We start from the raw sequence: 19,926 nt of genomic DNA on the forward strand, positions 1-19,926 counted from the left end.
AACACCCAACACCCGACAAAAAATTGAGTGATCCAGAGGCAATTGTGTGACGAATCTGAAATTTACCCAATAACGAGATCTACCACCAGAAATATAAGGGCGTAAGACCTGTCTACACCAGAATAGAAGATCTTCCGACTGCAAGACCCATATACTCCGGGCAACTCAGTGTGTATTCAATTTAGTTGCGCGACATGTTGTACAGCATTCTCACTTGTGCCATGAAATCTATTTACACGGAAAATCTTATCAAAACAGAGGCCCCACCTTTACAAGAAGAAGCACAACTCGCAACAGTAAGAAGCTTTTGAGTGTATTTTTCAACATCACTAGTGATTTATATCACCGGAAAACCGGAAAAGGCATCTGTTATCGCAATAAACTGAAACAGTCCAAGATTTGCCAGTAACAGTCAACAGGTGTTGCCCGGCGGGGACTCCCATATGAAAAGGTCAGGGATGCTTGTCTTCTCGCTTAGAGCTGTAAATCAAGGATTCGCCGGGAATCATGTGGCTTGTCCCATGCTCGCCCCAAAACATACATTGTTACATGAAGACCGATATGATTCAATTTTTCCACTGTCACTGATTTGCTCACAAATTATGATTCTCCAACAGTTGATCTCACTTGTTCATGAATTGTATCCTTAAAGTTAAAAATAATCATTCTCCAATAATTGATCTCTTCAGGAATTGTATTCTTATAGTTAAACACACATAACCACAAAGTGAAGTTCTGCTACTGAAAGAATGTTCTAAATTGATGCACGGGCAGCTTTCTCTCAATCCATCCATCTCTCAATCCTGCCATTAGCTGTCGCTAACTCTCCTGCTGCCGCACATGTTCTGGACGACATCTAATTGGTGTCTTTGACGCATACGGTCAGGAAAAAAGGCCTGCTTTCGGTAAATCCTTAATAAGGCACCCCAAACACTCTCCACGAATGTTATTAACCGATGAATCAAGAAACAGTGTCATCACTCACGGAGACTCCAAAGGTTGTGACGTCAGCACAGCAACAAGAACACGACTTGTTGCTAAGCAATCGCTGACAAACTCGCGGAATTGAAACGAGAGACGGCAGACACTCCATGACGGAATATATGATGTACACAATCAATCACTGTCGATAGCCGCAGAAGTGAGATGACTTGTCAGTTTAACCGTTGAGCGCATACACTCTGTGGTACACTCTACGAATCCGTGTAGTGGTTCAACCTGCACAAAAATGATAAAAAATATTGAGATATTCTATTCTTCTACATTGCCTTGCATATTACTTGATAAAGAGAAATTAACCAACGAATTATCAAAAGGGAAGCCACTCACTACATTTGTGACACAAATAGAGTAAGGAAGTGAAAAGCGTGACAAATTAGGGATGCAAGCGTGAAGGCATACCTGTAAAGTAACGCCTTGCCCCGGTCGTTACCAATGGAAAGATAGCCACTGTTTGGGGAGAAGTCGAAGGCGTTAACGTATCGGAGTGGAGTGCGTGACGTGGGCCAGTTGGTGAACACAGTAAGCGACGGCAGATGGAGCTGAATAAAAAGAAAAAAAACATCAAAACAAAGTCGTCTTTACTTCTCGTGTTTTTTTAAGAGTTCTGAACTCACAAGTAAATATGCTTACCATTTTAAACAGATCCTTTTTGGCTCTTGAAGATATTGCCAATATTTCGCTATAAACAAAAGCAAAGAAAGTATGATTGCAGGAAAACGAAACAGAAAGAAGATGGGTGTGTTTGGTGGAAAGTGACTGGTGGTGAAATTTGGTATTGGAGGCCTGATGGAAGGAGCAAAGTATTTGTGAGGGAGAGGGGTGGGGCATTTACTTTCCTGAATATGAATACTACAAGTCGTTTGTTAGACAGAGTTTGTTGAGATGAACAGTGATTTGCATCAACAGCTAGACAAGTTTAATAGGAATACACTGTAATCTGCAATCAAGATGTCGACAGTGATTCCATTTATTCAATAAACAGGTTTTGAACGAGTTCATGAAGACAACTCTTATTTCAGCGAATGACTACAAAGCAACCCGTAATTTAGCCTAAAGAACCTGGAATGAGCGAGTGGAAATTCTCATCATCTTTCCAGCGGAGAATATACAGATATTGTCACGAGACCTTGAAAAAAGAATCACATGTATTAACAATTTCTATGCATATACTGTGTAAAAAATAGGTTTTTTGGCCTCAAAGTGGATGTGAGCAAAGTGAATTACGAGCCGAACTACAGGTACATAGGTGGGAAAGAATGATGACTTTTTTAATACATAACGCCTACTTAAAATTAACTTTTCAGTGATTGTCTTTTGGCTATTAAGTGGATGACAGCTGTTGAAAAGCGGCGATTTTGACGGGAACTGTGCACACACTGAGTCTGAAAGACACTTACCTCGTCGAGTTAAAAAGAGTCTTGTGAACACTCGTTGTTAAATTCATTATGGCCTTTAGTGGCTTTGGCTGGGTTTGATGTAAACACTGATTGTCATACACATTTACTACGCCACTATCAGACCTGAAATGAAGTATAAAAGTTTAAATTTGTGACAATCTGGAGGGGGTAAGTCCTCCCGTATGTGGGCTATACAGGTGTGTCCCGCGAGACAGGGCATGGTTTTTAGGATTCTCGATCCTTTTTTTGCCCCTGTTGGCATTGTGTTCCCGGTGTGATCCTTAGAGGTACCTAAACTGTATCAGCTAAAATGGCAGTGCCTAAGTGCCCAGCTAAACGATAAACAAATTCGATGCTATGCTATGCTATGCTATGGGTAGGCTAAGAGACTTTTCAGAGGCTCCCAGAGACTAAAAGTACGTGTAACTTTGTAAAAAAACAAAAAACCTACTAAGAATTCAAAGACTGTAAAAATGCTCCTGTAGAGCTCATAACAACAAATATTTGATACCTGAGTAAGAAACCAAAACTGGTAAGGTAAAGGTAAAGTCTGCATGCGAGCCAAGTGGCCCATCAGGCCGGAGCTTATCCCGGTTTCTGTAGCATGAAGCGACTAGGAGTATTTCTACTCCCCCCTGGATGGGATGCTAGTCCATCGCAGGGTTACCCCCAGCATTAAGTTCGCCGGTACCCATTTATACACCTGGGTAGAGAGAGGCACTGTGAGAGTAAAGTGTCTTGCCCAAGAACACAACACAATGTCCCCGACCAGGGCTCGAACCCGGACCGCTCGATCCGGAGACGAGCGCACTAACCATGAGGCCACCGCGCCCCCCACAAGAAACGAAAACAACCTTAGAGAAATTCCCCGTTGTACAACAACTTTATCTTCGCAAACCTTAACTTAGTAATATTGGCCATATGTAAGCTGCACATTTTCAAGTTTGCCTATATTGCAATCCATTTCCAAGCCTTGCCGTTGCTGGTCATCTTCGAAGTCTAATATGTTCCTGTCATTTGCCGAGTACTGCTCTACTAAATCAAACTATTATTGTCGGGTTTCTCATCACTTACTACACTGTACGCATGGAACATGCTCGCGCACGAGAGGAAAGCATTTTGAGGACACCCACCCACAAGCTAAGTACTGTCCATCTCTGGACGCTGACAGTGTGGTTGACTTTAAACACCCTTCATCCCTGAACTTGTGTACACAGCGTCGAGTGTTCATGTCCCAAACATACACCTCTCCATCACCTACAGAGACGAAAAAGAAAGAGAAAAACAAAAAGTAGACCATAATAGATTATTATAAATAAATATACAACCAGGTTGAGGTAGCAAGGAAAAGGACGGACCAAAAAACGTTCACCAAAACTTGATCATTATATTCATACACCGCACTGTTCACAGACTCTCTACTTTTCAACGAAGCGAGCGCAAAGCACGCAGGCTCGATCCCCACCCCCCTACCCTGCCAAGTCTCCCGTTTTGCGCTAGCGTCCAGTTCTCTCGCGATTCTTTCTGCGCGTTCAACGATCGAATAAAAATACGAGAAAATAGAGGGCTGTGAACAATCTATTGAAACGCCCACTCAACGCGATAACTCTCCACATTTTTATCTTTGACTATAAATCCTAACTGCAGTGTTCTGGTAATTGTTCAAGTAAGTTGGATTCCGATAGTCACCTTGAGAATTAAAGTAATCTTGAAAACATGCAGTGGAAATAGTACATGTACAGTACATGCAAGTATCACAGCGGGTGTAAAAGAAGTAGCTAACATGTCTTCATTGTGGGGTACACACCAACAGGTACATGTAGGGAAGTTTTAGCTGCTTACCTCCTGCTGTAAACATGCGAGATCCATCCGCATTGAATGTTACTGCAGAAACAGAACTGTTCATCTTCAAGTTTCCAATCCATTGTTTTGTCTATGTGGAAAATTATACACCTCATTACAGCCAAACCTCCCATAAACAGGAACCTCAAAAATATCCATTTAGGAAAGATTTCAGCGAGGTGTTTGCTGTGTCTTTGTCTATGTGTTTGTTTGTACCAGATAGATGTACATTACACTCTATGGGAACTTTGCTGCAACATCCGCCTCCCCTCCCCCCCCCCCCCCCCCCAATTAATTAACTTAGGGTGCATTTCTTTGGGAATATCCAGGACTGGATTCTTAAATCTAAAAACGGATTTAGCATTTCTAAGAAAAGTAAAGAAAAGCAAAATATCTAATCTTCAATTTTCCCAAAGAAACGCACCTTTTAATAAATTGTGGCAAGAATACATCGGATATTAAATCATACGGTCACATAGCTGAGAGACAAAAAAACAACCAGCAGCAAACTTACCTTGCTTGAGAGAAGAATAAGGTAGCCATTGGTGCCAACAAACACAAGGTGTTTCCCATCAGGTGAAACATGAAACTTATCAAAGTATCTTTCCTCTCTGCCTGCAGGGAATACAAAAAAAAAAACTGCATATTGACACACGTTCACATACATCTACATACTATAATGTACAGGTCTTTTGCACATTAAATGTGTCTTTCATATCCTTACATGTACTTAAACTTAACAAGACATTCTGCAAATTGGCAAGGTCAAAATGGATTACTATGCTGTGTCAAGCTGTACATGAAAATCGATGGCACAGTGACAACAAAGTTTGAACATAATATTACATTTTTAACCAAACTTTTTTAACATGCAGATTTGATGCTTTTATTTTTTTTTCTCATTTGCAAACTAAATATGTCCGTTGCCCTTGCTACATTTATGACAGTATGAGAAAAACCAAACTCCCAGGTACTAAATAATAAAATTTAACCAACTGAAGAAAAATTCACTGGAAAAACTAATTGAAATGTACTCCTTGTTGAATGAAGACCTTGTTGTGCATACATGTACAGTACTGCTCAGAGAGGAATAAACAGTTTCACAGATGGACAAGGGGACAATCAGAATGTAAAGAGTAGCTATGACCAATTAAAATTCTGGACTTTGTGACAAAAGCAGCAGGCCATTCAACATACAAATTATTATGTGCTACATTTACCTCTGATTTGAGGAATTTTCATGACATCTCCCTTGATCATGTCATACACATAAAATGACCTCTTCTGTGAGGCTAAAATAACTTGTTCCCCATCCGTACTGAAGTGAGCTGTATGGATAGGAAATCTTTCAAGGAAGATGCTTTGAAGCTTTGGGTTGGCTTGACCATCTATCTGTTGACAGAATAAGAAAAAAGTCATTGTGGACGCATTGTTAGTGAACTGGACTCCTGGATCCAAAAGTGTTTGCCATCTGTTACTATGAGCAACTACATCATCTCACAAGTCTGTTATGTACACGTACAGCACTAAAACACTATAAATGCAACCATTGTAGCTATATGACAAAAAAAAAAAAAAATCCAGGAGTAAGCCTGCAATAAAAACGAAATGTTTAAAATACTCTGCCCTTTAAAAATATTGGAACTCACTTTAAGCTGATGCAAAATGTCACGTTGATCACAAGAACATTTTATAGTTATTCTTACATAATTTATGTAATATTCTAGTAATTAGTTTAATTACTATTTTAGAAATTGAAATTAATTTATTACAGGACCTCCCTGAAACTACTGTGGTAAGTGAAACTTCCTGACTTGGTATTACTGATAAAATTAACATTGTTATTCACAATTTAACAATTAAATGTAGTATCCCCCTGGATGCGATACTAGTGCATAGCAGGGTTACCATATGCATTAAGTTTGCCACTACTCAATTATACACCTGGGTGGAGAGAGGCACTGTGAGAGTAAAGTGTTTTCTCCAAGAACACAACAAAATGCCCCCAGCCAGGGCTCGAACTTGGACCACTCAATCCAGAAGCGAGCACACTAACCATGAGGCCACCGCACCTCATGCTGTGGTTATACAGGGTCAAATTACCTGGAAGAGATCTAATGTTTTGTTGAAGCCTGCAGTGAGAAGAACCTTAGCACTGGGGTGGAATTCTATACACTGGATGGTAGCCTGCAAGAAAACAAGTCTTGCGAGTGAAAGTGGCTCAAAAAAGTTTCCAGCACTTAAATTTTGATGGGTGATTATAACTGTAAACACTTGATACTACAATCATGGTATCAAAAAACTGCCCAATCATTGGTGGACATGATGTTATCATTTTTGTGATGCAATAGGTTACCATAGCAACAGTGTGAAATGCTAAAAAATCAAATTTTAATAAGCATGATAAGACTCAACTTGCAGCAAAGTTTAAAAAATTCTGTATGAAGGATTCAGAGCCACCTTAAATTTTTAAAACTTAATGGTGGCTCTGAACCCTATGAACAGATTTTTTTAAAATCTTTGCCAAAAAAAAAATCTCGTCAGAACAGTACAATCTACAGTGTGTGTTACGATTATGTTTCTGACTTACATTGGAAGGTTTATCAATATTTGCATCTTTAATTCTTGTAACATCAAGAATGCCAGAAGGAAGGTAATCTGCTTTTCCAGTCAGAAGTCTTCCTGCTCGTGTCAGAACTGAGTCATCCTCATCATCTTCACTCGATGAATCTATAAATGACACAAATTCTGGCCATCAAATATTTTTGCTCCTATGCGTTTGGTCTAAATACATGTACACCACATGACTAAATATGTCCCAGCTAAAACTGAGAAATATCCAAGTGATATTCACCAACTTCCAAAACTCTGCATGTTGCAAAAAATAATTGATCAAATCTGATAAACACACTAGTCCACATAATTTATAATTTAAAATAATCATGCTCAGACATAGTACCACTATGTCAAAAGTAAGTAACTACACTCAAAAGTAAGTAACTACCCTCTCACAATATTGCAATCTTGTCTCACAAAATGAGCCTTTTGTCTCAAGAGATGAGACTCTCATATTGTCTAGTGTGTGCAGAACCACTGCTGCTTGAACTTCAAGCGAGATTTTGATAGCCTACTGAAAAGCAAACATGCAAAAAACAGCTCAGTCTACAATAATTATTATAGCCGAGCATTCATGCTCACAGTTTTCCTCTAGCCCTGCTCTCAGAGAATTGTTCACTTCTTGGAACAGATAATGTCTGGAGACAAAACTCCTGGTAGCATATTTTCACATAATAACAGTGTCACTTTGAAGTTTTGAGTACCTTGCCTTGTCTTTTTGTCCAAGTCTGCCCAACTTGCATCGCCATATATTTTTTCAAACCTGAATTTTACAAGAGAAAAAATAGATTTTTTAATTAACAATTACCTTTACCAGTAATTACTTACTTACTTAATTGACTCAAAATTTTTGAGTTACTGATTTAAAACTAAAAAAGAACTAAGGCTCAAACTGTGTACATGCTTATCAATAATATGAATTTCTGAGATCACCCAGAGATGGAATAATTATTATTGTCAGTTTTTTATTATAGCAAACAAGCATACTCACTGTCTTTTAAGCTTTTGGGTGAATTTCTTTCCAGTGATAACTGTCTCCTCTTCAGTATCTCTCAACTTTTTTAACCGTGACTCTGAGGAGATCTCAATCCTACAAAACATTCTGACATTAGCACATAATATACAAACTACAGTGAGTACGTACAATTTCATGCGAGTATTGTTAAGTAGTGCTCATACAGTTTTGAGATTTACAATGTATTAATAAGCAGTTATAAAGTACTTTTTCCGTTTTTACATTGTCTCATCTAAAAACAAGAGGGGTTGACAGTTATGCAAACCCGAGAAACAGTTGAAGGTTTGCATAACTTTCCAGAGTTCTGCCAACCCCTCTCGTGTTTAGATGAGGCTATGGAAAAAAAAAAGACCTCATTATTGCTTTATAAGATATTCTCAAAATTACGCTCACATCTAAAACATCGTAACAATGTTTACATATTCTCATGTAAACACACCTATCAACCAATGAGAGCAGTTATGGTAGTTCAGTCATTTTATAAAAGCCAATACAACATAACAGTATTGTTATTTGTACATACACAGTAGTAAAATGTAAAACATAATTATGTTCTTTTATACTGGTAAGTATAACATCTACATGTACAAACAGAGTTTCACTTGAATTCTGTTACTGCCACCTGCACAGGTCAAAGCTATCCTAGATTTTCTGATTCAAAACTTAAAACAAGCAGCAAGGAGGCTGCATAAATATTTACAAATGATTTAAAGAAGTTTTGAAAAATATTTGGACAAGTGCTTCTTTTACACGTACTTAACAGCATATTTTTTTTTTTGGTTGAAAGCATAAAGATTCGATCAAATTACAGGTTGGTTTCAACATGTTAGATGCACCTCTCTTCCTCATCAGCATCATCCTCCCAAGCTGGCTGCCGACCTTCAATTGTCTCATTCTTTCTAGTAGCTTGGTGAGATTCATCGTCATCTTCATTATCATCCTCATTGAAATGGAGAAAAATTGCACTTAGCCACTGATGTTTATTTGAAATGATAACTACATAAAAACTATTACAACTCCAAATAATCTTGACAAAAGTTTCAGACATGTTGATTTACATGATTGTGATTTTTTAACTCTCTTTAGATAGGGAGAGGGACACAAATTACCCATGCTGATTTCAATATTTTTTTTGTAACTGAGATGTCATGCACAGTATTCAATGAAAACTCCAATGGCCGAGGAAGTGGGAAAGTCTGAAAATCAAGGACTTCAAGGGTTGACCAGAAATTGCGATTCCTGATGCTGAGCAAAAAATTACAGCATCTAGGTGATGAGAAAGAAGCTAAACAGGGTGAAGGTGGTACATCAGCATGAATGAGGAATGAAGCTCACAAATTATACTTCAGAGTATCATTCAATGAGAAAGTTTGTGATATTCCCGGTGTCTTTTCCTTGCATTTTTTCAACCCCTTATAATTCCCTTCCTACCATATAATGCTGCACAATGGAAGCATTATATGTCATGCTGTGTCCCATTTGCAGGAGGCAGTGTGGGTGAGTGGTTAGGGCACCAGACTTGAAATCTGGAGATCATGGGTTAAGTTCTACTCTGATCACTAAGTGTTTCAAGTCCCACTCTCACCACTAAGCTGGAGTTGTTTTGTGATAGAGCCTAGTTCAACTCCTTGGTCATACTTGAAAACAGCCAACTCATCTGCCAGTCATGAATGCTTGTACATGTAAATAGCTGACTGGTCTGCCTCCCACCAGTTGGGATTTTTAAGCCTATTATGCTTATTTGAAATGTTTGTTTCTTTCAGTTTAAGTGGCATGTCTGAGACCTAGCTAATTGTAGCTAAGTGCATTGACAGGGGCGGATCTAAGGGGGAGGGTGCAGGAGGTATCCCCCCCCCCCCCGAGATGAAGACTTCTTCTTCGTATTCGCTTTTAAAATTTGTTTTCTTCACCAGTCAGTTGTGTCGTTCCTTAGTGGTGCACCCCCCTAAGAAAAATCCTGGATCCGCCGCTGATCGACCACCATAAACATTTAACAACAACCATGTATATGTGCGATCCTGACCAACAGTTCAGTTGGGCACAACACCTTCAAAAGGCAACCCTGATTCAGGTAAGTAAATATCCATTGCATAAAAACAACTGTCTGCATAATGCTTATTGAGGTATAACTGAAACTTCTCCACTGAAATAGAAATACATTAAACTTGCAACTAAGACAGATCTATGGGTTTTCACAGAATTCCTCACCTCGTCACTTGAACTATAAAACCTATCCTGATCTTCAGCGAAGTCTTTCTCAAGTTCCCTGATAGCGTCATTTTCACCACCAAACACCAGTCTCTCTAACGTCCTTTCATCTTCGTCATCTGAGTTCTCAGAAGCCGAGTCCTTTTTACTTATTTTAGAGGAAGTCTCCTCGAATTTAGGTTGTCCTATCTGGCGCTTTTGCTTCCTTCTTAACATCTTTAGCCTCAATAATTCCCCAGAAAACAATTGCACCCTTCACGTGGAGCGTATATAGCCAGCAGTTGTTGCCACTGTCGTTGGCTACTTCATGTTTGGTAAACCAGGACATTGCCCAAGGGCACCTTGCCCTACCCCCGTTGTGTGGTACACAACTTTTATGGATTCCGGAGTTGGGTTTGAAGCGTTTGAGGAGATTGTGAGTTATTCAGATTTAGATGAAGACGATGGCAATGAATTTGATGATAATGACATCGAAGAAACGTTTCTCTTGGAAGAAATTCCCGAAAAGCATTTTCCGAAAAAGCACGATTCAGAAAAGGGGGGGAATTTCTGTCCATTCGATATTCTTCCAGAAGAGCTTATCATTAACATCTTTTCGTTCTTAACTGTTCAAGAATTATGCAAATACGTCTCTGTGGTTTGCAGACTGTGGCTTCATTATTCGAAATGTCCTCTTTTACGGCAGAAACTGTCATTGGAGAAAAGCAACCGAGTATTTTCGCTTGAAGAAATCAGCGATTTTATAGAATCAACGTGTCCACTTCTCAAAGAACTCTGTCTTCAGCCAAGAACTGAACTCTCTTTACACGGCTGTAGCATTTTGGCTCAATCGTGTCCTTACTTGCAGGCGCTGTCACTTTCTTTCTGCGATCAAGTTACTGGACATATTCTTGGTCAATTTGTCACGTTTTGCCCTAACTTGCGTGACATGAATTTAGCAGGATGTGCTGTGACAGATCACTGTTTAGAGGGCCTTAACAAGTTGCCATTAAGGAAGCTAAATGCTTCCCACTGTACCCATCTTACAGACAATGGACTTCAGTTCCTCTCTACAGAGTGTCATCAACTTTGCTACCTTAACTTTGATGGTGTTCAGTGGATTACCCATGATGCCATAGCAGTGTTGGTTGAGAATTGTTGTACTCGTCTTGAGCATTTATGGTTAGATGGGGAGAACATGATTGATGATACTGTTGAGCTTATTGTAAAATGCCGACACTTAAAGTGAGCAAACTCATTCATTACAAATTATTTGTATTTCTTTATTTCTTTCTATTTATTTTGTAACATTTTATTTTATCTATAAGTAATATGTGTTCAGGAAGGTCAAGTATCATTCAGCTAAAGCTGGTTTCAGTGGAGACATGTTACCCCTGTGTACTAGATAATTAATCTATAAATACTTGATAGTTAATGTACATATAACTGCCTATATATAGATTGCTTTCACTGTTACGCAACGAAAAAATAAATCGAAAAATATGCAGTGGATAAAGTCAAGGAACTGCAGTGTTATAGGAGATAAGTAAAAAAGAGACTTCTCCAAGTTTTAGGTCTCTGTGCTTTCCCAAACTTCAGATATTCATGGAAATGTTTTGCACAAATTTACAGGTCCCAGTATGGAAACGCCATGTTTGTGGACCTCCATGGTCCACCAATATGGTGGCCGGAAAATATTGTAAACGTCTGGAACTTACTTTGGCTATCTCGTCAACTACTTATCTGAACTGAACCAACAAACATGTACACAAGCACTTTTCCTACTACTTTAATTCCTAAAGTGGCTAAAAATCACGAGAAAAGTGTATATTTTTCAACAAATGCAATCCTAGTTTTGTGTCACGCACTGCCATATCTCCAAAATTCAAAATTCACTGGTTTCCAAACCAAGCACGCTATTGAGCTGAAAAGTTGTTAACAGTTATAAGTTTAGATCCCCTTATGCCTGATGAAGATAAAAACTTTTGTGGCTCTTTAGTTTTGATGACGTCAAGTGAAAACGATCCATAGCCCTTCTTCTAAGGCCTATGTATGTAGCATGTTTCTTATGGCCCCATCCTCACTACACCAGGGAAATTTGAAAGGTACCTCTATTTCTGGGTCTATGAAAAACAGAGGTTTTTAAGAATACCCTTCAAACCAAGGGAATTTGAAAATGCTAGATTTGCATTTTTGTGTATTAAGACAAAACATTTGGAAAACTGAGCGTTTTGAAATTGATGATGTCACAGTAACAGACTAATTTTGTGGGACATTTGTACACTACCTTCAGCAGCACTCTTATTTACTGCATCAAAATGTCATTATTACTAGCTTGGCTCCTCTAGTCTGTTTCCAGTCTGTCATCAATTGAAACAATATTGTCAATGGTAAGCACCATGTTGTTAAATTGTGTGACAATCTGGGATGGGGAAGGTGCACTGGTAATGCTTATTTTGATATTCAAGTGACCGTGGCTGTCTTATCTCTACTTACAGATCTTTTGGTTTGTCATTTTGTGACTCACTGACTGACCAATCCTTGATATGTATGCAGAGTATGGTGAATCTAGTGTCATTAACACTAAAGAAAGGTGCAGAATTTTCTGCAGAGGGTCTTAAGGAGCTATTTGAACATCTTCACCCACAGAGAACTGGTAGTGCCACAGGGTTACTGCACATCAATGTAGCTGAGTGCACAAAGCTTAATGACATTGCTGTTAAAGCCTTGGCTGAAAGGTACCAAATAATCATTAATTAATACAGTAGAATACTGATTTCTTGAACCCTCAATTTTTCAAACCTTCCGATAACTTTAGCCAAAAATTGTTTCCCCTCCTCAGTTGAACACTGCAATTTTACCACCGATTTCTCAAACTCTTCAATTTCTCAAACCAATTTTCATTTCCTCTGGAGATTTGAAAAATCAGGATTCTGCTGTATATGTCGTCTACCTATCACTAACAGTGAGACTGTGATTAAAACAACCAGACTGGGAAAACTGACTAAAATTTTGTAAAGGGCTTACTTTTTGGAGCTCCATGCACCAGCTCTAATAAATTAACTTAAGTTTGTCAACTTGACCACTTAACCAACTAGTATAGGGTAAAGATATTGGTTCAATGAACTTTGTCTGACCTCCTACTATGATAGCAAACACCAGATACATCTTCAACTTACTGATGTTAGGATTGTTTTCACTTGAGTTTCGAAATGTAATTGGTTTTGAATTAAAAAACTAACTTAAAAAACTAACACCACATTTTCATCAAATCAGAAGTAAAGATTTTAAGGAAAACGACCAATTTTTTAAGTTTGCAAGACATGTTTCGACAGAGCTTCTGTCATCTTAAGTTGAATGAATGATTACAAAGCAAGTTGAATAATAAGTAGGCAAAAATGCTAATTAAGACAAATAGTAACAACAGAACGTGAAAAGGTGTAAGTTAAAAGGATAATTTTAGATTTACATGGTGTAATTGCTGATTGAGGGAAGGTAGTTCTTTTTGAATATGAATAGCCTCCTTTATCTTGAGTTGAAAGCTGGTAGTGGCGTGATCTAAAATATGAAAGCAGTCTATTGAACACAATGAGCGACAACGTTCAGAATTCTGAAGATGTTTGAAGATGTGAGAGGCCCTATCAACGGCTAAGTGCTCACGTACGCGTGTGGAAAAATGTCGGGAGGTTAATGGTCGTCTTGGACCGAACAGATTACGACCAAGGTATTCTTAAAATCATCAATGACACTTCCAAATTCCGGCCCATCAAGGAAGATCCAACTTTACTGAGAGAAGGTAGACTGCAGCGACTTCTCCGAAAGTTGAAGAAAGATGGTCACCTTGCCAACAAAGTGTACAAAAACATCTATCCCAAAGGCTCTCAACCAGCAAGAATTTATGGCCTCCCCAAAATGCACAAGGATTTTGGGCCTAACTCAACTCTGCCATTTCGCCCCATCGTGTCTTCTATTGGAACTTACAATTATAACCTGGCCAAATATCTATGCAATCTTTTGGCGCCGCACATCCCAACTGAACACTGTGCTACAGACACTTTTACTTTTGTACAGGACATTCGATCTTCATCTATGTTTGGTAAATTTATGGTTTCCTTCGATGTGGAAAGTCTCTTTACTAACATACCTCTTGAGGAATGTATTGACCTGGCGGTCAATTACATTTCCGAGGGCAATCCTGACCTTAAGTTAAGTAAACCTGAACTTAGAAGCCTTTTCACTGTAGCCACCGCCCAGACCCATTTCTTATTTAACGGTTCTTTCTATGACCAAATTGACGGTGTGGCCATGGGGTCTCCCCTTGCTCCCGTATTAGCCAATCTTTTTATGGGGCATCATGAAAAACTATGGTTGGAAAATTTTCAATGCTCTAAAATTTTATTTTATCGTAGGTATGTTGACGACACGTTTTGTTTATTTCACTCGGAGCACGATGCTGTTATATTTTTTGACTACATTAACTCTAGGCACCCCAACATAAGGTTTACTATGGAAAAAGAACTCAATCGCAAATTACCCTTTCTAGATGTTCTTATTGATAATAGTGACACTAATTCCTTCCTAACTAGGGTTTACCGTAAGAAAACCTTTACTGGGTTATTAACTAATTATTTTAGCTTCACCTCGTACTCATACAAAGTAGGTCTCATTAGGACTCTTGTTGACAGGGCCTACAAGATCAACAACACTTGGTTGGGGTTACACGAGGATATAACCAAGCTTACTGAAATTCTCAAAAAGAACCTTTTCCCTGCCCATTTAATTGAAAAAGTGGTTAACCATTACATCACTGGGACCCATAGCAATCATTGTCCCCGGGGCTACCCCCTTACCACCTCACCCACGTTTTACTTTAAGCTGCCATACATAGGCCATTTTTCTGTCATCACTCAGAAGAAGATTCGACACTTAATCAAGCGCTATTGTAATGATTTAGACATCAAATTAGTTTTTTCTTCCTTCAAGATAGGTAACCTTTTTGGTGTGAAAGACCCTATCCCCGACGGGCTTCGTTCACGTGTGGTTTATAAGTTTACATGTGCGGGCTGTAATGCCTGTTATGTCAGCGAAACCTCCCGACATTTTTCCACACGCGTACGTGAGCACTTAGCCGTTGATAGGGCCTCTCACATCTTCAAACATCTTCAGAATTCTGAACGTTGTCGCTCATTGTGTTCAATAGACTGCTTTCATATTTTAGATCACGCCACTACCAGCTTTCAACTCAAGATAAAGGAGGCTATTCATATTCAAAAAGAACTACCTTCCCTCAATCAGCAATTACACCATGTAAATCTAAAATTATCCTTTTAACTTACACCTTTTCACGTTCTGTTGTTACTATTTGTCTTAATTAGCATTTTTGCCTACTTATTATTCAACTTGCTTTGTAATCATTCATTCAACTTAAGATGACAGAAGCTCTGTCGAAACATGTCTTGCAAACTTAAAAAATTGGTCGTTTTCCTTAAAATCTTTACATGTCTGCTGCTATCTAGACCTTTTGAAATCAGAAGTAAAAATAAAACCAGTTATGACTCGCTTGCATGCAGTTTCCTGTGCCCTGAGTCAATCAAATGTATTTAGTTTGAGTTGCAATTGACTCATTGAATTTTGGCTTTTACTTGGTGTAGAAGACACAGCTGACATAAAACAATAGAGAACAAAAGGACAAAAAAAGGATGAAAACAATGAAAACAATAGGTTTGTAGGGTAGCATTCACTTGTTACGTGAACTGTGTCTTCTATGCCAAGAAGGAGCCTGAATGGTTTTGATGTAACATTACTCGATTTAAAACCACTCTATGAAAAATATGATTAGATTGTGAATTCTTCCTGAAGATATATGATGCATGTAGAGGGTCTTGAAGCTTTTGGTCAAGATCACAAAAAACATTTTTCTAGTAACCAAATTGCTAAATTTACTCTTTTTGACTAGCTCTGCACATGCAAGGTCTTTAACTCTGAGATGCCAGACATGTAAAGAAAATGGATCCAAAGATTTCATTAAATATTGCAAATGCAAGAAAATTGCTGGTCAGGAGACCAAGGTGATGCACATCACCTACAAGAGTATTCTTTTTGAAATCTCATTAAAAAGAAAGTAATTTACTATATAAATTATCTTTTGTTTTTCAACAGCTGTAGAAAACTGCAAAGCATCGATATCTCCTGGTGTTGGGATGTTACTGATGTCGGCCTTGAGCATGTGGTCCACAACTGCACTCAAATGGTTGATATGAATATTTGTGGTGCAAAAGACTTGCGTGGAAAACCGCTGAAGGAAATTCCTCAATGCATGCCTAGATTAAGACGGCTTGATGCAACACAGTGTAATCTAGTACCAGATGAATTACTGGATGAACTTGTTTCTATAATGCCACAAATGATCATCATCAATTATTATGGCGAAGAAGTCATCCCGCCAAAATGTCTTGCTGGTACCCCCATTGTTACTCAGGGTGGATGGTGTAAATAATCATGATGTATTTATAAATCAATAAGTGTTACTGAGAAACAATATTACCTGAAGTTTTCTCCCATGATTTGGTGATAGCATTATTATGATGCAAATAGGGAGTCAGAGACAGATCTTCTTTCAGTTGATTTGTTAAAATTACTATTAAATGATTTTAGTGAATCTCCAGATAATTTTCAACAGACACCACCAGCCATGCAGGGATGTACTTAGTGACAACCCTGGCCATGGGTTATTTATGTGCTTGGGGGTGGACCATTTGACTTGTGAGGGGAAGGGTAGGTTATTTTGAAAAAATATATATATATCCTGCAAGCATACTTGTACTAAACAAAGATTCATGCACTCAATTACTGCCGAAAAAAAAAGAAAAAAACATTCACACACTTTTAGTGAGCTGAAAACAGCTTGTTACACAGAGAATTAAATATCTTGCATATACACATCCCAAGAAAAAATTTCCTAGTTAAAAAAAAGATTTGTGCCCCTACCAAATCACCCACACACCCTCTCAAAAGACAAATGGTCTACCCCTTAGCAGATGGCTGATAAAAACAACAAAAAGGCTTTTTCTGTGAATTTCCGTTTTGTTTATTGTCACTGTCAATCAAGCATGGTACAGTGAATCATTTAAGCATTGTTTGAAGAGTGTCAACGGATTAACCTGCATGCTGATTTCTCAGTACAAAACCGCGTATCAGGTTTGTACACCTTTCTGTAGTATTCTTCTGGAAAAAAAAGGCAAAATAAAGATTCAAAGAATGCAGTTGAACTTTGCTATCTTACACTCAGATGCCTCGAATTAAATTATTTTTTAAAGTAAAGGTGAAAAAATAATGATGGTAGTGCAACTGTCCAGCAATAAAAGATCTAGTTTGAGCATTACTTCCGGAGGAATACATGATCAATATATAGTTACATGTCCGTTAGAACATGTAAGACAGAGACATAGACAGAACCATTTTTCTTAAAGGGGGAAAGGTGCAATAAGGTTAACCCTATGTGAAGCAGCAACCCGTGAGACAAGGCCAGACCACAACACCGGGTACTCCGTACCCTATTCTTTGCGATATGTGTGTGGCCGCGGGTTCTTCAACGTCCCCTGTTAACCATGTAACACTGAAGATGCAGGAGACGGGGCCTACGGTTTGTAGTCTTCATCCGAGAAGACTTGAACGTATAACCATTTGCAGATGTAATTACAAAGGTAGCACATTCTCCTCAGTTATTTCAAGATCCTGAGTTGTTGGTCCAGCTGGGGCTCGAACCCTCAGTCGATCTCCCACACAGCAGTCTGGCACGCTACCAGCTGAGCTTATCAGGCAGCGGTTCATTGTGTCTGATATATAAAGCTTGCAAAATTGTCATAGAATATGGAAATTATTTAATAAGAGATTAGGATTTCACAGTTTGCATAAAATAAGGAATATCACGGAATTTTGAGGTTGTAAAGATTTGCGACAGTTAACTGTTTCGGTTGAGCAGATGAGCTCAGCTAAGTACATGGAACACATGTAGTTCCAGCAGATGTCCAAAGGAGCCTTCAGGGTATAGCTTTTCAAAGAGTGGATTACCCATGCGTTTTCTCCTTGATAACTTAGCATTCAGTCCGGCCTGCCTGTTTGTGCCGCACAGTGCCGCTCCGTCTACAGAACTTAAGCTTATATTAAATAAAGTTGACGGTCCACTCACCACATCATAGGCTTCGGGTGGTTCAATCACAAGTTTCTTAAAAGAATATACTACAATTAGCACTTGACTCGTTATGACTCATTTACTGTGCATGAGTTATCAAATGGAGTGAATTCTTTAATAAGCTGTTTAAGTAGCAGTGACAGATCTAGAGAAGAGTCCCAGGGAACTACAAATCCGCTGCCTTCAGCACATTTTTGGAGCCAGAAAAGTCCATCCTTATTCCGCCCTTTCTCAGGTCGGGACTCACGTTCAAATGTCCCCACCCAGTCCCTACCTTTTAAGCACCCATAACTCCCCCGGTAAGTAGCAGCTGCGAAAACCACGGTTTATTTAGTGAGGCTAAACGACCAGGGGGGTACAGAAGAGGACGTGTTTAAAACACGGAATGACGAAATTGCAGAACGGTTAAGGAGGTAAGAGTCATTGTGGGATACGGGTGTCTGTGTTAAAAAAGGGTACGCCGTCACAATCATCGAGAGCTAACCACTGTCGGCAGTGATATTTAGGTGGACCTGAGCGATATTAAGGCTAACCAGAGCACTAATTTAGGCTAACCAGAGCGCTATTTGGCTAACCGTAATGCCATTTCGCCAGTTCGCCATTTCGTGTTTTTCGTGTTTTAAACACGTCCCAGAAAAGAGAGGATATTGATAGAAGAGAAGGAAAATTTATAGTTTTTTTTCAGTTCTTCAAATTTTACACTACTTAAGCTTCAAAACGAGATAAGCTTAATTGTATGAAAAGTACGATAAAAAGTGAAGGTACTGAGGATACATTTCAGCATAAAATGCGTTCGTTCTTGACACCTTCATTGTTAAAATGGAGGAAGAGAAAGACCCAGATATTAAGCCCGGTATAATGTACTGTATGCCATAAAAATTTCCCCCCTTCCGTCAGAATGGCGTGAATCTATCTTATAGCTTTGAAGGACTTAAAAACAAAAACTTTTTAACATCCAGTTATTCAGTGAATCGGCGTTACCGTAGATTACCTTGGTTGCCTCAGGGTTTGCTAGGATATGGTAACCTGTAAAATAAAGAGAAATTCCATATTACTGATAGAGTTAGCGCACAATTGACAGCTTGTGTATTAACAGGTCTCAGTAGAGATCTTAAAACAACTGAGACTTTCTGATAGTCCTTTCCAATAATATTTCATTTCCATGACTAAGCGAAGGTCGACCGGTAGCAAGTCTGAAAATGAATCTCTCAAGACAAGAATAAAGCAATTCACTTTTACTGATTTGTTTAACTGGATGGAGTTTTATATTGTTTCTATTTTATCTCCAGTCGGTGCACTAAACGTTCACTGGCCAATCAGAAATCCTCGAGAAATTTCTCGCGCTTGACACTGGGTTCCAACTGAGATCTGATTGGTTATTATTGCTATTTTGTGATCAGTCATCTCAGCTAGTTGTAGACTTATGGTTTTAAGCGTGTTGTATTATGTATGTTTGATCTCACCCGGCTTTTCGTCCAGCAGTTTAACTACTAGTTCCAGGGCTTTCGCAATCTTTTCATTGTAACAAGGACCTGTGAAAGAAATGAAGTGATTGTTATAGAAACGTGTTCGGTAAAAGACTAAAATAAATACTCAGCCGCATACGAAGATTTACGAACTGATGATCGAGACTTATTATCGACGTATTTAACGCTGCTGTGCTTATCGGAAGGACT

At 38.8% G+C, this 19,926-nt stretch overlaps 3 protein-coding genes across 4 annotated transcripts in view; 1 reads left to right on the plus strand and 2 right to left on the minus strand.

Annotated features, from left to right (window-relative positions):
* Positions 1 to 292: 292 nt before the first annotated feature.
* On the minus strand, positions 293 to 10,382 carry LOC110056465 (U3 small nucleolar RNA-associated protein 18 homolog). Its single transcript, XM_089272888.1, has 14 exons — positions 10,081 to 10,382; positions 8,709 to 8,812; positions 7,849 to 7,947; positions 7,562 to 7,620; positions 6,832 to 6,971; positions 6,345 to 6,428; positions 5,462 to 5,633; positions 4,756 to 4,856; positions 4,242 to 4,332; positions 3,533 to 3,656; positions 2,400 to 2,522; positions 1,633 to 1,681; positions 1,402 to 1,541; positions 293 to 1,218 (listed from the first exon to the last, which is right to left on the minus strand). The coding sequence occupies exons 1-14, from the start codon at positions 10,294 to 10,296 to the stop codon at positions 1,194 to 1,196; spliced, it is 1,527 nt and encodes a 508-aa protein (XP_089129014.1). The 5' UTR covers positions 10,297 to 10,382; the 3' UTR covers positions 293 to 1,193.
* A 24-nt stretch (positions 10,383 to 10,406) lies between these two features.
* Positions 10,407 to 17,327, plus strand: LOC110056464 (F-box/LRR-repeat protein 4-like). The gene is made up of 3 exons (XM_089272890.1): positions 10,407 to 11,304; positions 12,558 to 12,797; positions 16,219 to 17,327. Exons 1-3 carry the CDS (start codon positions 10,457 to 10,459, stop codon positions 16,553 to 16,555), a joined length of 1,425 nt encoding a protein of 474 aa, XP_089129016.1. The 5' UTR covers positions 10,407 to 10,456; the 3' UTR covers positions 16,556 to 17,327.
* The window catches only part of LOC149104142 (uncharacterized), a 9,235-nt gene continuing 6,431 nt past the window's right edge, over positions 17,123 to 19,926 (minus strand). The window contains exons 5-8 of one of the 2 annotated variants that reach the window (XM_089272891.1): positions 19,714 to 19,782; positions 19,242 to 19,276; positions 18,248 to 18,283; positions 17,123 to 17,283 (exon numbers count right to left, since the gene is read on the minus strand). In XM_089272891.1, coding sequence (XP_089129017.1) covers positions 17,215 to 17,283; positions 18,248 to 18,283; positions 19,242 to 19,276; positions 19,714 to 19,782 — 209 coding nt within the window. In that variant the 3' untranslated portion in view covers positions 17,123 to 17,214. Of the gene's footprint in view, positions 17,284 to 18,247; positions 18,284 to 19,241; positions 19,277 to 19,713; positions 19,783 to 19,926 lie in introns of those variants that run through there. The other variant, XR_016201841.1, reaches the window with a different exon arrangement.

Source organism: Orbicella faveolata, unplaced genomic scaffold, assembly GCF_042242905.1.
Source record: "Orbicella faveolata isolate gen_17 unplaced genomic scaffold, um_ofav_v1 contig_35, whole genome shotgun sequence".
Taxonomy (NCBI): Eukaryota; Metazoa; Cnidaria; class Anthozoa; order Scleractinia; family Merulinidae; genus Orbicella; species Orbicella faveolata.

Excerpts from the sequence above, each read along its gene's own strand:
- LOC110056465 (XM_089272888.1), bottom strand. The coding sequence starts at position 10,296 with ATGTTAAGAAGGAAGCAAAAGCGCCAGATAGGACAACCTAAATTCGAG. Across the intron at positions 7,948-8,708 it reads GATGCTGATGAGGAAGAGAG|GATTGAGATCTCCTCAGAGT; the intron begins GTGCATCTAACA and ends AATGTTTTGTAG. Across the intron at positions 2,523-3,532 it reads GGACAGTACTTAGCTTGTGG|GTCTGATAGTGGCGTAGTAA; the intron begins GTGGGTGTCCTC and ends ACTTCATTTCAG.
- LOC110056464 (XM_089272890.1), top strand. The coding sequence starts at position 10,457 with ATGGATTCCGGAGTTGGGTTTGAAGCGTTTGAGGAGATTGTGAGTTAT. Across the intron at positions 11,305-12,557 it reads GTAAAATGCCGACACTTAAA|ATCTTTTGGTTTGTCATTTT; the intron begins GTGAGCAAACTC and ends CTCTACTTACAG. Across the intron at positions 12,798-16,218 it reads GTTAAAGCCTTGGCTGAAAG|CTGTAGAAAACTGCAAAGCA; the intron begins GTACCAAATAAT and ends GTTTTTCAACAG.